This window comes from Vulpes vulpes, chromosome 2 (genome assembly GCF_048418805.1).
Source record: "Vulpes vulpes isolate BD-2025 chromosome 2, VulVul3, whole genome shotgun sequence".
NCBI classification, from domain to species: domain Eukaryota; kingdom Metazoa; phylum Chordata; class Mammalia; order Carnivora; family Canidae; genus Vulpes; species Vulpes vulpes.
The window spans coordinates 47,053,527-47,068,968 of record NC_132781.1 but is presented as its reverse complement, the minus strand read 5'-3'; the positions used below and the strand labels follow the sequence as shown (position 1 = coordinate 47,068,968).

The window sequence follows — 15,442 nt, the reverse complement described above, 5'->3', positions numbered from 1 at the left end:
TCTGTTGGGGTTTTGTTGTTTTTGTAACTGTCCTAAACTAGCAGGTGTTTGGAAATTAGGGGAAAAATTAAATTCTCACCAATGGTTGCTGTTACAGTCAAATCAATAAAGATCTTGAGTATCAAGTTGAAAAAAAACTATCAAGTTGAGTATCAAGTTGGGCTCGACTTGATGACTCACTTCTAACAAACACTATATCAGGATCTCTTTATTAGATCCTGACCCTCCCCATCCCACCCCCCAGCCCTGGCTCAGGTATTTCCATTGGTGGGACCAACCCATTGGGTGATTTGGGTGTTCAGCTGCTGGTTGGTCCAGTCCTGCTGGATGTCATCAAGGTGGCAAAGTCCACAAGGTGCTGGTGGGCCCGGCCCTCCAGGAGTGCTCCCACCATCTGCCGTGACTCTTCCCAGTCCCTCCACATCACTAAGTTCTTGTCCTTGGGGACCCAGCGGAGACCATGGTTTTCCGGGACAATGACAGGGAGCACATGAGGCTGAGGCACCAGTTTCTGATTGTCCAACATAACAAGGACTGCATCAGGGAAGAATTCTGCAATCCGCCCAGCAATTTTCAAGGCCAGGGGCCCAGCACTCTGGTCGTCCAGAGCTGCATTGGCACGGTAGTACCCAGCCACTATCAGACCGGCCTGCGCGCCCCACACATCCACCTGGTTGAGGGCGACCTCCAGCATGACAGACAGGGCCAGGTGGCTGTGGAACAGGGGCACACAGTCGGTGAGACACACACATTCTCCCGACCGCGGCGAGGGCGCCAGCAACAGCCCGTTGACGGAGGCGTGCGGGTACCGCGCTGCGTGCAGACACATGTCCACGTAGGCGGCCGAGATCTGCACCTCCCCCATGGCGAGCGAGGCCCCAGCTCGCGTCCGCGAAGCTCCCTCCAGCGCCCCGGCGCCTTCCTTGGCCCCTTCCTCCCCCCCAGCTTAGATTCGGCAGTGACGCTGACTCGGGTCGAAGACAGCCCGCTGGCTCCGGGGGACCCGGCCCCCCGCCTCCGCCCCCCCCCCTTTTTAATATTTTATTTGAGAGAGCAAGCGAGCACATGCACGAGCAGAGGGGAGGAGAAGAGGGAGAAGCAGATTCCCCGTTACGCAGGGAGCCTGATGCGGAACTCGATCTCAGGACCGTAGGATCACGACATGAGCCGAAGGCAGACGCTTAACTGAGCCACCCAGGAGCCCGATTCAGCACAGATTCTATCAGCTTCTCCTAGAAAGACCCACCTGAGGTCGGGTCCCTCTGCAGGTCCCTCTGCCCTTCCTGTGAGAGTGGGCTCGACTTGATGACTCACTTCTAACAAACACTATATCACAGAAGTGCTGGGATGTCCCTCCCAAGATTCAGTTCTGTGGTTTCCATCTTCAGTGTTCTCTCTCTGTCTCTCCTACTCTCCTCTCATCACTCACTCTGGCAGAAGCCATGGCAAGAGCATCCCTATGGAGAGGACTACACAGTGATGAATAGAAGTTTCCAGTTCCAGTCAAGTCTACAGAGGTTGTAGCCCTGCCAACAGTGTTTGGCTACAATCTCAAGACCCTGAACAAGAACCACCCAGTTAATTTACCCCCAGATACCTGAACCTCTGAAGCAGTATGAAATAAAACCACTTACTCTAACCTGCTTTAAAAATTATTCTCTTCCTGGCTTGCACATCCCTTCTGAAGTGCTTAAAATTTAGATAATTAAAAAAAGAAAAAACCTCATTTATTCTCACTAAAAAATGCTATGCTGTGAATTTTTCAGTTTTAGAATTTTAGCCCACTTCACCTATACATTCAGATGACCAAAACCTGACTGATGTCAATGCTGGTTACATGTCTTTATTTCCACATGCATGTCACAAGATATTGATCAAACATAGGTCGATGGCAAGGAGAGTTTTAAAATCTTCCATTGGAAATACACGGAAAGGCTTTGCATATTTCAGCAGGATAGTCAGTGAGTTTGCTTCTTGCCAGTTGTGAAAGAAGTATCATAAAAAACTCTGAGTGGAAATGTTGCAGCAATGTCTTAGCATTTGTTATGCATTGGCACCACCGGCAGTTCTTCAGCTGATTTGGTGACTGATCCAATTTAGGAGGTGTGGCAGGATAGGCAGTGTGCATAGTCTTGAGGGCACTAAGTAAGATCAGCCAGAGATTGAGAGAAAACAGGTGATATACCCTTAAACAAACTGAAAGAGGGACACCTGGGTAGCTCAGTCAGTTAAGCATCTGCCTTTGGCTCAAGTCATGATCCCAGGGTCCTGGGATCGAGCCCCACGTCAGGCTTCCTGTTTGGCCAGGAGTCTGCTCCTCCCGCTGCCCCTCCCCTGCTTGTTCTCTCTCTCTCTCTCTCTCATTCTCTCTCTCTCTCATAAATAAATAAAATCCTTAAAAAAGGAAAATATTACAGGGTATTTTCTGTCAGAGTTTTCATGCTGGGTCTGTGAAATAAAAATTCTGTAAAATGAAAATTCTGACATTTATTTCATGGGACTTTTATGGTAAGGATTGAACAAGATGATGTATGTAAAGCCTAGTCTCTGGCTAGTTGCTAAATAAATGAAAATAAATAGGGGTTGTTACTAACAATAATAAAAACATACTGAAAGAAGATATAAAAGAACATTTTAATAGATAATCATGACATTAAAATCAAGAATAATTTTTAAGCCTCCAAATTATTAACAAAACAATTAATGTGGGAAAACACTTGAAATGTGTATACATTAAAGAAGTGATATTTCTACTATAAAAATTTCTTTTTAGGATCTGGTGAGTTAGTCATAAAAACTGTCTTGAAGATGAGGGGAGCCTGGGTGGCTCAGTTGGTTGAGTGTCTGATTCTTGGTTTTGGCTCAGGTCATCATCTCAGGGTCCTGAGAGTGAGCATCATGTCATGTTGGGCTCTGTGCCCATTGGGGAGTCTGCTTGGGATTCCTCTCCCTTTCTCTCTCCCTTTGCTTCTCTCTACTGCTCATGCACACTCTCTAAATCAATCAATCAATCAATCTTTAAAAAAATTGTCTTAAGGATGAAAAAAACACTGATATTTATTTAGAAATAGATGATTGTAGAATGGAAGACACATACCATGAGCACATTTTGGGTTTTATAATAATTTATAATAATATAATAATTTTACAATAATAATTTCATAATTTAATAATAATATCATAATTTAATATGTACATAAATTAAGCATTACAAATGGTGGGACAGGGAGTAGAATATTCAATAAATAATGTTGAATCAATTGATAGTTCATTTGAAAAAAAGACATTTAGATGTATATACTATGCATATATATGTATATACATATATGTATATGTGTATGTATATACACATATGTATACACATATACAATGTGGCGAAACAAATGCAGGATGAGTTTAAGAGTTAAACACAAAATTCAAAATTGAAAAAGTACACAGAACATAGAAGTATTTATCAACTATCAATGATGGCAGATATCCTAGGAACACACAGAATAGAAGAAGACTCAAAGGAAAAGATCAAAAGATTTGATTACATGAACGTTTTTAAAAACTTATGTAAAAAGTTACCCAAATTAAAAGACAAACAACAAACTTGAGAAATATTTGCAGAAAATATGAAAAGGTTAATATACTTACCCTGTAAAGATCTATTAGAAATGCATACAAAACAAAATCAAAAAATTAAAAAATGAAGTGAAAACACTGAGATCTCCTTAGAGAACATAAAAGGTAATTTACAAAAGAGAAAAATGCAAACATGGTTAACAGACAGAAGAAAATACTCTGCTTTACTAATAAGCAGAAAAAGCAAAGTAAAATCATTACATATTTTTGCCTCTCAAATTAGAAATTATAAAAAAATCAGTATTTGCGATGGTATGATGATATGGACATGGATTATTTCTAAGTTGAGACTGTCACTTTCCTGTTGGTAGTTTAACAATATATATTAAAATTCCAAAAATATTCATATTTTATGTTAAAATATTTACTTCATAATAGTAAGAAAAACTATGATTTATTTAGAAATAAACTTAATAGAAAGGTGGAAATTCTCATTTTTAAAAGCTTTCAAAACTCTTCTTTAGAAATAATACTTGAATAAATCAATAGATGATACCATGTCCCTATCTGGAAAGATATAATATTGGAAAACTGTCAATTCTCCCAAAATCATCTATAAATTTTACATATTCTAATTAAAATTCCAAAAGTAGAATATCCCAATCAGAAACATGATTCTATAGTTAAACATTGAGACTAATCAAGTCCATTTGGGAAGAAAGAGATCTACAAGGATGTGACCTGAATATGGTAATTTCTAAAATGAGATGTGAATGACTGTATTGTAAAGCTACAGTGGTTGAAAGATTGTGGTATGAACAGAATGGGAAGCCCAGAAGCAGATTCAAGTGCACAAAAACATTTAATGTTTGACAAAAAGAGGTACTTCAAATTATTGGGAAAAGTCTCGGGACCTAACTTATAGAATTAAAAAATAAAGCTGTATCACTATGTTACATCATGTATGAAAAATGAATTTGAGATGTAAAGATATAAAACATAAAATATAAAAAATAATATCATAATGTAAATAGAAAATATAGATGAATATTTACATAAACTTTAGATAGGGAAAATAATTTCAAGTGTGACAGCAAAGATAGAAATCAAAAAGTAAAATATATAAGTGGCTATAGAAAATTTTAAGTCTGTATGTCACAAACATCAGTAGCACTGAGACACAAATATAAATAAGGAAAACATCATTCATTTGGGGAATATAAAAAATAGCGAAAAGGAATAAAGGGGAAAGGAGAGAAAATGAGTGGGAAATATCAGTGAAGGAGACAGAGCATGAGAGACTCCTACCTCTGGGAAACGAACAAGGGATAGTGGAAGGGGAGGCGGGCGGGAGGATGGGTGATGGGCACTGAGGGGGGCACTTGACGGGATGAGCACTGGGTGTTATGCTATATGTTGGCAAATCAAACTCCAATAAAAAATATATAAGAAAAAGGAAAACATTTGCAGGATACATGAAAAAGAGTTAATAGCTACATTAATATAGGAAGGACAGTTCATTGTCTCTCACAAAGAAATGCAAACTAAGACCGTAATGGGAAATAGTGATTCACCCACCACATTGTAAAGATTTTTAAGAATGGTTAATGCCTAGGGCTGGTCAGGACTAGGAAAGTAGCCTTGTTGCATTGAATTGGTAGAAAAGTCAAATGGTGCAATCTGTCTGTTGCTAATTTGTCAATATTCATAAAAATGTTGAAAATATATACATTAATATGGTCCATTAAAGAAAAGAGCTGTGCAAAAATTTATCAAAGCCTTGTCTTTACAAGAGTGAAAAACTGGAAACAACCTAAAGAGTCAAGGCAAGAGTTTGATTAAGGAAATCCTGGTGCAGTTATAAAATGATACTTCTTACCACAAAATAGGTGCATTTATTAACATGAGATTGAAAATGAGTAGGTTGTGATGGAAGGAGAGGGAGAACAAGAGAGTTGTGGGTGTGAAAAATGTGGAAGAACAAAATGCTGAAAATCAGATAGACAGTGAAGAAATGGGAGGCCAGTGTTTACAGGGAGGCTGAGACTGCTGGCCAGGCATTCTCGGTTTGAATACATCTTGCCTCTACTCACAACTTTGCTAATGAGTCTTGCTAATGATGCTATTGCAACCACGCATCACTAATTGGCCTCCTGCACTAACCTCCCTAAGGTCTAGTTTCTTTCTGACTTAAGGACCAAAAAGAAAGAAAATCTTCTCTGGGCATCCCTTCCCTCTGGCCTTATTAGCAGAGTTGCAGGAGACAGTCAGCAAATCGCACTTTCCCTTAGCCCCTAGGCTGCGTTATCCTGAACTCTCATTTGGGATCTAATTAGAAGCTTCTGTTTGTGGAACTTGGAAGGACTACATTCCCCAATCCTGACCCTGGCTATCTCTGTGGGGACCTTCAGCAGAGCAGTTGCTGGCTGGGTGGAACTCCCGAGGTCCTGCAGAGATGGGGGAAGTTGGCAGAGTTTACCGTTAGTTTCCTCTTTGAATAGGCCGGAAGATACTGAGGTGTTTTGAGACCCAGGAGAGTAATCATGCTCCTTCCCAGTACCCACGGTGTGGGGGGAAGTGGTGCAGGGCAGCAGTTTCTACAGGGCTGAGTCTTTCATCAGGGACTCATTCAAGGGAGGTGAAGGCCAGTGCAACAGAAAGGGCATAGTACTGGCTGGGAAATCTGGAATTTTAGGGGGAAATCTGCTCTAGTCCTTGTGTGAGAGAGGGCACAAACTCTAGAAATATGGCAATGCCTTCTACTGGAAACCCAATGGAATTTTAGCATCACCTTCACACTGCACTTACCAACTCAATAATTCTGTATTTCAATTCATTTAATCTTCAGAATAATCATTTGAAGTGCATTCCCATTTCACTGATGAGAAAATTAGGGCCCACAGAGAGGAACTGGCCTGTCGGGTGTTACATAGTTAGCTGGTAGTAGTATGAGCCCAGAAGCCGGGTCTCCCGACTTCTCTGTCCAGTGCTGTCTCCATTTGCCCACAGCTGATTCAATTCAACGAGGAGCATGGGCTTCTCAGCTTGCTGCCTGGCACGTAGAAGATGCTTGCTTCATATTTGCTTCCTCATACCTTTGCCTGGACAACTAGCTACCAGTACCAAGTAAAGGTCTGAAGTCTTTTAGGCCCTGATATCGTTCATTGTCTCCCCAGATCCTGCAAACATAAACTCAGAAAACGAGGTTAAATATTTTCCGTCTGATGTCCCAAGCTCCTTCCCAATCTCTTTTCCTCCTGTTTCAATTATTGTTAGCTCTCAGGCCTTCATGTCTCTGCCCATCTCTACTACCTTCAATCTGGGTATCTCTCCAGTTGAATACCAAGAACCAACATTTATCCATCATGGTCCACCATGCATGAATTAATTGTTCCTGGTTTTGCACAGCTGTTCTCAACCTTATCTCCTGTCCTTGTAATTAGCCATAGTCCCTTATTTTCCCTCAGCCTTTGGCATCCTATGTGTGTCTCAGCATTTATTACATAGAACGTGTGTGAAAAAAGCTCAAGATATTTGGAAGGGACTAATTTTACAGATAAAAGGAATTGATGCTTGGAAAGTTCATGGAGCCTAAAATAGAAAAGGCTACGTTAGAACCCAGGTCTCTAGATGTTCTGTCTAAGGCTCTCTTCACTCAACCATACTGCCTTTCCCATTTCTGAGACTCACTGCACCTAGAGTTAGTATCACTGTTTAGTCTTGAATTCTTTGGTGATTTACTAGAAGCAGGTGGGGAGGGAGGCAAAGATACTGGGCCAGGAGCTGGCACTTGCAGGCTACCCTACCTACTAAGTCTCTGGTCTCTGGAAAATCACTTAACCTGTCTGCACCTTTGCTTTTTTTTTTATCTGCAAAGTGAGGGTAATAGAAACTGGCTTTCTTACTCTACAATCCTGGCCCTGTTGTGGGTAACATTCAACTATGTAGTTGCAATATTCAAATGAGAACTAAATCCAAATCACTTTATAAATACTGTTATGTGCTAACAGAATAATAAAAGAAAATGACATACTGTTATAATTCTCTTGAATCCTAAGAGTACCTTTATCTGTGCTGCACAAAAGGTTAAGCCTCTGGATGGTAGGATGGATGTGGGGAAGGAGGCATCATGGGATGTATATGAAAGCATCTCCAAGTACTCATATGTAGATGCCCAATGTGCATAAAATGACGTCTTCTGAGCTTGACAGGTGGATCCTGGATATCTTCAAAAGTTCACAAAGTAACTGATGACATCTGGAACACATTAATTCACCTGGTCCTCCCAACTCCACATTGTCACCATTAGCACTTTTAAAATTTTACCTTTTTTTTTTTTATATAGAACCCACTGAAAAACTTCAAATAAAAGCACATAGAATAAAAGCAAAGTGCTTCTCCACTTTCCACAGCTCTCTCCAGTCCTATCCTCTTACATGGAGGGAATCACCATCTACAGCCTGGGTGTTGCTATCTGGGATTTTTTTTGTTTTGCCCCATACATATACACATATCACATTATCATCACTTCTGAAATTTAGCAATAGATGGTCTACAGCTTTTCCTGTCAATACATTCATACTTCTTTTTATTTTATTTTATTAAAGATTTTATTTATTTATTCATGAGAGACACAGATAGAGACAGGCAGAGACATAGGCAGAGGGAGAAGCAGGCTCCATTGCAGGGAGCCTGATGTGGGACTCGATCCCAGGACTCCAGGATCACGCCCTGAGCCGAAGGCAGACGCTTAACCACTGAGCCACCCAGGTGTCCCCATTCACACTTCTTTTTCTTTTTTCACTCACACTTCTTTTTAAACAAAAAATACTTTTTGTTTTTTATATTTTTTATAAATTTATTTTTTATTGGTGTTCAATTTGCCAACATATAGAATAACACCCAGTGCTCATCCCATCAAGTGCTCCCCTCAGTGCCCGTCACCCAGGCACCCCTCACCCCCCGCCCACTTCCCCTTCCACCACCCCTAGTTCGTTTCCCAGAGTTAGGAGTCTCTCATGTTCTGTCTTCCTACCTGATATTTCCCACTCATTTTTTCTCCTTTCCCCTTTATTCCCTTTCACTATTTTTTATATTCCCCAAATGAATGAGACCATATAATGTTTGTCCTTCTCCGAGTGACTTATTTCACTCAGCATAATACCCTCCAGTTCCATCCACGTTGAAGCAAATGGTGGGTATTTGTCATTTCTAATGGCTGAGTAATATTCCATTGTTTTTATTAAAAATATTTACATATACTATGTACTCATATTTACATAGCAAAGTTAAAAGCTATTCACTTCAGCATTCACTGGGGAAGAAGTAGCTTTCTGAAACATAATAAGACTTAGGGTAAATAACAATAGTCACAATACCTAAAGGTAGTCCTAAAACAAACTATTCACTTTAGTTTTCAATTAGCAATAATCGCGCCTTGGATAAACCTCATTGGCTACGATATTGCCACTGCACAAAGCTAACTTTAAAATGTGAATATAAGAAAAACACTTTGTCATAAAATGTGATTATTTATTTATTATTAGCCCTCTTCTGTAATGTGCTTGCTTGAAGTAAGTGGATCCTGAAGTTAAATGGTTTCTGGGTGTTACCAGATTTCACACCCTGGCTCTATGCTCGCCTTGCGCTAACCAAATGCTCTTTCTAATTCTCTGCAGGAAGGAGACATTTCTTTGGTACTGGCTTTAGGCAGTTTCTCTTAGTTTTGAGGAGAGATCATACCAGTTGACATGCAGTCAGGAAAGCTTCTTTCTCTCTTTTATGTTAAACTCAGTGATTGTCTTTAATAAAAAAGAAAAAAAGGTTTCTTTTTTCTTTTCCTTTATATTTATACCTTCCGAATATTGAGCCTGTTGGGGTATTATTATTATTATTATTATTATTATTTGGCCTAGAAATGTCTGTTGTTCTTTTGTTTTACCAAAAGCTGTCCCAGTTGTGTCCTAAAATTTCTTCATCAGAATAATTTTGTTAAACTTTGAGAGGGGCACGCTTTCCTAATTTTATTTGATAGTGTTATAATCTAACAACTTTTTACCGAATTATGGATTCTTTCAGATTGTTGCCATCGCTTGTGTTAATCTTGCATCAAAAATCGAGGAAGCACGTTACCCTCATTTGGAATATAGCCCTGTGGGTGCGATTCATGAAGACGGAAGATGCGGAAAACAGACCTTGCACCTGAAGGTGACCCTGAGTGCACCCAGCTGGCAGTGGACTACCTTGTTCTGAGCTGTGGCCGGGGGTCTCTGGCTATCCTGCTAGGCAGTGGCCCATTAGCTGTGGGACACAGAGGGCCTCTGGGCCTTGGCCACCAGGACACCAGCAGATCACCAGGCTCCTTTGGCATTTTGAAGACATCTAGCAGTTTCACTGACCTCCCATGTAGGAAACAAATTTCTTTTCATAGGTCATGCTTCCTATTATCAATCAATCAATCGATCTGCAAGATTGTTTTCTGCACTCAGCACCATGCTGGGTGTTTGGAGGACACAGTATAATATTTAAAATGGGTCCTGTCTTTCAGGAGCTTATAATCTAGTTGGGAAGAGCAAGAGAAGCTGCAAGGAATCCAGAAGAGATTCTTATGGTGTCTTGCTCTGCAGGCCACACTGTTTCAGAGGAGTCCCACAGCAAGGAGTGGCCGTCCAGAATGAGAGGCTATGGCTAAGAGGTAAAGCTTGAGTGGAGAGGCTTGACGGAGGGCCATGCACACCCCACAGAGTTCTGGATGTGCTCTGGTGGTCAGAAAGAAATCAGTGGCCTTTCAGGATGGAATGACATGGGACAGATATTGCTCCCGGGGGTTAACCTGGCAGTGTGGAGAGCAATGAGTGAGGAGGGACACAGGTGCAGAGGCCACTGTGGGGGCCCTTGTGGGACTGGATAGCATGGGCCTCAATCAGGAAGCACTGACTGCAGAGCGACAAGAGTGTAGGTATAAGAGAGTATTAGAGACTGTCTAGCAGGACCTGGCAGGTGGTTGGCCACCTGGTTGGACCTGGCAGATAGATCCATTTGACTGGGAAATCTTCTTCAGGGTTCCATGCTGCCCTACTCAAGCAATTAATAAGCATGCCAGGTAAGGTCACTCTTCTCAGACTTCCAACTCCTGGGCCAAAAAGTGTCTGAAATGGTTCAAAGAAAAAATTCTAGAAATGGCCATGATAGCATGTGAAATGGGCTACTATTCTAGTCCCTGTGCTTTTCTGGATTGCCTTAGTTTTGCCTTTTTTGGTAAAATCCTGATTTCCAATACTCATTTACTGGTAAACTGCAAACACTATTTCCCTCTATTTTCTTTTCCTTCCTCACCTTTACTATGTATCCACACATATTAAACAGAATGCCCATTACATATCAGCATATTTTGCCAATTAAAAAAACACCTTGCTATTCAGAGTGCTTCTTCTCCTGAAACGTATGATGATCCATCCTCATGGGTTTTTTTAAGATTTAATTTATTTATTCATGATAGACATGGAGAGAGAGAGAGAGAGAGAGAGAGGCAGAAACACAGCAGAGGGAGAAGCAGGCTTCATGCCGGAAGCCCGACGCGGGACTCGATCCCGGGTCTCCAGGACGGCGCCCTGGGCCAAAGGCAGGCGCTAAACCACTGAGCCACCCAGGGATCCCCCATCCTCTGTTTTTGATGCAGAAGTTGTGAGTCAGCTTACATCTAGACGTGAAAATGTGATGTTCTCTGGAATGACTACTCAGGATGGGGACACTGGCTTCAAAAACAGGTATTTGGTAATATTGCTTTGAAGAAGATTCTGGCAGAGTGTTCTGACACCCTATTGCTAGGCTATGTCAAACCCCAATTTAGTTTCACAGTCCTGGGTTTATTTACTGAAGAAGAATCTTTTAAAAATCACACCCATACTTGAGTACAAATTATACTTTACTTTAAAAGGTGGGTGGACGGTGTAAACATTTTGCTTTTATTAGTATTTAAATATATTTCAATTTAACACATTAAATTTAAAAAATTTAATTTGTGTCCATTTCCGGACCCACATTATCATTTTCTCCCACTTGTCTTTAATCTATCTTCTACAAGCTTTAGCTTTTCTCCATAGTCCAAGGTAAACCATATTCTACTCTGGTCCATATTATCTACTCAATCCATCCCTCCATCCACCCCTAAAGACACCCGGTGCCCACATACACACCTTCAGCATGAGGAAGTCAGGGGGTGCTCTAGGAGGGAGGGGCATCTTGATGCCCCGCCTTCTCACTCAGGGGGTCGCTTCCCCATCAGCACTCTTTTCAGGGCCCCCTGCACATCAGGGTTCCGGAGGCTATAGATGACTGGATTCAGCATGGGGCTAAGGATAGTATTGAGGATCCCAATCCCCTTGTCCTTATCTGAAACTGACACTGAGCCCAGACGCATATAACTGAACAAGCCAGTTCCATAAAAGATACAAACCACGGTGAGGTGAGACCCACATGTAGAGAAGGCCTTCTTCCTCCCCTCTGCTGAGCGGATTCGTAGCACTGCAGCTGTAACGTGAGCATAAGACACTGAGATGAGGATCATGGGGAACACTCCCATGAAAGTGGCTCCCACAAAAAGCAGCTTCCCATTGAGGTGGATGCTGGAGCAGGAGAGCTGGAATAGGGGTGGGAGGTCACAGTAGAAGTGGTTGATCACATTAGGGCCACAGAAGTCAAGCACAGATATAGCCACGGTATGAGTCAAAGCATTGATAAAGGAAATGGCGCAGCAAATGCCCACCAGGGTACCCTGGACTTCACGGTTCATGCGGGTGCTGTAGGTGAGGGGCTGACAGATGGCCAGGTAGCGGTCATAGGCCATGGCTGTCAGGAGGTGACAGTCAACACCAGCCAGGAGGTGGAAAAAGAAGAGCTGTGAAATGCAGGCAGCATAAGGAACTCTACACTGGTGGGCCAGGAGACATGCTAGCATTGGAGGGACGGTGACAGTGATGCATCCAATGTCCAGCAGAGACAGATTCCCCAGGAAGTAGTACATGGGTGTGTGGAGTTTGGGCTCCACAAAGATGGCAGCCAGGATGCTGAGGTTACCTCCAACAGTGATTAAATAGGCAACAAGGAAGACAACAAAAAAGATGGGTTGCAGTCTTAGGTTTTCTGTCAGGCCAAGAAGGATGAACTCAGTCACAGTTGTCCTGTTCCCCCAGGCACTTGGCTCCATAGGCTACTGCTAAGTTCTGTAGTGGGAGGAGAAGACCTGAACCTGCCAAAGGGGAAGAGAGACACATAGTAGACACCTAATCTGAGTCTACTGGATGTTGGGGAATGTGATGCAATCATCTACCAGCTTAGAGCTTGAGTAGTCTCCTGGAGGCCCCCATGATGTCAGACATGAACCCTAAATTACTATTTTGGTCTGAGATCCAGGGGATGCCAGAGAGGGGGCTGGGGTAGAAGAAACTACTCTAGGGTGCAGGACACTAGCTATTTAACAACATTTTAATAGCTATTAAGATTATATCAGTGTATATAGTGACTGAATAGCAGTTCTGACCAATTTAATGAATAGATGATGGTATGAGGTTCAAAAATCACAATATGAGAGAGTAGTAACATAAAGAAAGGTAGGAGGACAAGATCTTATGAGATCAAAAAGAGATGTAAGAGAGAGTGAGCAAAGAGAGGAGCCAGGAGCAGACCAAAGTACAGCCATACTCAAAGGCTAAATATGGAAGACACGAAGGTGATTTAAGAAAGCACTGATATTTTTAAAATGTAAACTATGAATATTTTGCTAAGAACTTTTTTTTTTTTTGCTAAGAACTTCATATTGATTTTTATTTAATTTTCACAGAGCTCTATGGGGTAACTGCTATTATATCTATATGATCAAGGCACCAAGGTTTTAAAAAGTTAAATAAGTAACCCAGTATTGTAAAGTTGAATCTCAGGCCCAGGACTGTCTGAATCCCCAGATTCACACTTTAACATTTTACTATCTCTTACAGAACTTGGATATGTTGTTACTGAGACTTTATAAATTATCTTGTGTGTAACAAAGAAAGATATTCCTAAGCTTCCAGGTCTTGGCATCACTACAGCTATTCAGAGAAGTCAAGATCCCATCCACCCATCCATTCTTCTATTTGGTAATTGTCTATTTGTTGAATGTAGAAAAATTCTGCATGTATTTCGATGGTGGAACTAATAGATTGGGCATGAGGTGTGAGAGAAGGAGAGGGTAGGGGATGATTCCAAGATTCCTGGCCTGAGAACCGGAATTGCTATTAAGTGATACGGGGAAGACTGATGATTTTTGTAGGGGTGAGGTGAGAGATCAGGAGATTTCCCAAAGGAAAAGAGGGGAGTTGAAGGCCCAGAGAACATTTAGCTAGTTTCCACTCAGTTACACATGGTAGCAGTTTGATTTACCCAACAAGTGCCTGGACAACTGAGGAATGAACCCATGAAGTCTAAAGTTCTTCAGTGTGACTGCATCAATATTGGAAAGATAACTTTGGGGCCCCCTTCTGCTGGACTCTTGCTCTGCTAGGCCACCCTTTGTTCATAACTGTGCTAGTACTCATTTCTAAATAGAACACTCTTCCCTTCCACACATCAAAACTCCATCCTTCAAGGCCCAGTCTTGGATCATTGTCCCATCATCTCAAGGAAGTCCTCCTTATGCCCAAAATTTTAATTGATTTTTCCCTCCTATGATGAGACAATTAATAAACTGGATCATTCTAGCACTTACATATAGAATTGAACCATTATGAGGAGTAACTTACTCAAAGTCACACTGAAGGTCACTCAAAATCAATAGCACAAGACAAAAAATGTAGATTATGCTAGTAGCCTACCGCAGGAGACTCTGCATTCCATTTGGCACCTCCATTCTGTCCTTTCCTATGAAAACTGTTGCAATGTGTTGGGCTCAAGCTCTGTTGGGGCAATGCTGACTCTCAGTGGGAGAAAGAAGACTGCTAGCCTCTTACAGGTTATGCCTTCCTTTCCAGAATCTATCTCCCTTGTGGGACTACCACTGATCCCCACAGTGGGAAGTCAGCCACTAACCTCTCAGACACTGTACATTTGGGTTATATTTTCTATCACAACTTCAGTCTCAGGCAAACTTTAGCCATATCAAGGGCTACACTCAGACCAAGAGCAGAATGACAATGCCTCCCTTGCCCTAAACAGGAAATACATATCTCCTGGATACAGCCCTCCAGAATACTGGAGGTAGGGTAAGGATAATGGTTTCTCCATCAAATATAGCTTTCCTGGCCAGAGTGTCGTAAAAGCAGCAATGTAAGGAGAAAAGGCATTCTTGCCTTCAAGGAAATCATTCCCCACTTCCCAAACATCTCCCATCCTGCCTATTCATACAAGGGTCAGTTCCCCTCAGGCTCTCTGTTCCAATTTGCCATATGTCATTCTTTCTCTCCACAAAGCCATGCACAGTCAGTCTCTCACTCTGACTCTCTCCCCTTCTTCCTCTTCGCCTTCCCCCCTTCTCCTCCTTCCCTCCTCCTCCTCCTCCTCCTGCTCCTCCTCCTCCTTCTTCTTCTTTCTTCTTCTTCTCTCTCTCTCTCTCTCTCTCTCTCTCTCATTCTCTTTCTCCCCCTCCCTCTCCCATTCTTCTGGTTTACAAGGATGGCAATTCAGCACAGTAGAAAGAGTTGTGGAGTTGGAGTCCAGGTGCTTATGTTATTTGTGTTAAACAAGTTTCTACTAGCGTTGAGACCTTGGAGAAAGGAAAAAAGAAGGATGGATGGAGGGAGAAAGAAGTAATGAAAAGAAAAATAAAATAGAAAGCTAATGTTTACATAATACTTCATTATATGTCACTACACTATATGTTACATATAAACTTTGCAAACATTCT

At 41.7% G+C, this 15,442-nt stretch overlaps 1 protein-coding gene, 1 non-coding gene and 1 pseudogene across 2 annotated transcripts; all 3 read right to left on the bottom strand.

The window, feature by feature from the left end:
• Nucleotides 1-210: 210 nt before the first annotated feature.
• On the bottom strand, nt 211-929 carry LOC112933109 (ER membrane protein complex subunit 9 pseudogene; annotated as a pseudogene).
• A 7,979-nt stretch (nt 930-8,908) lies between these two features.
• LOC112933206 (U4 spliceosomal RNA) lies at nt 8,909-9,048 on the bottom strand. Its single transcript, XR_012000198.1, has one exon. It is a non-coding gene; the product is annotated as a U4 spliceosomal RNA (small nuclear RNA).
• Nucleotides 9,049-11,824: 2,776 nt separating this feature from the next.
• LOC112933085 (olfactory receptor 3A10) lies at nt 11,825-12,772 on the bottom strand. The gene has a single exon (XM_026016138.1). It carries the CDS (start codon nt 12,770-12,772, stop codon nt 11,825-11,827), a length of 948 nt encoding a protein of 315 aa, XP_025871923.1.
• Nucleotides 12,773-15,442: the final 2,670 nt, after the last annotated feature.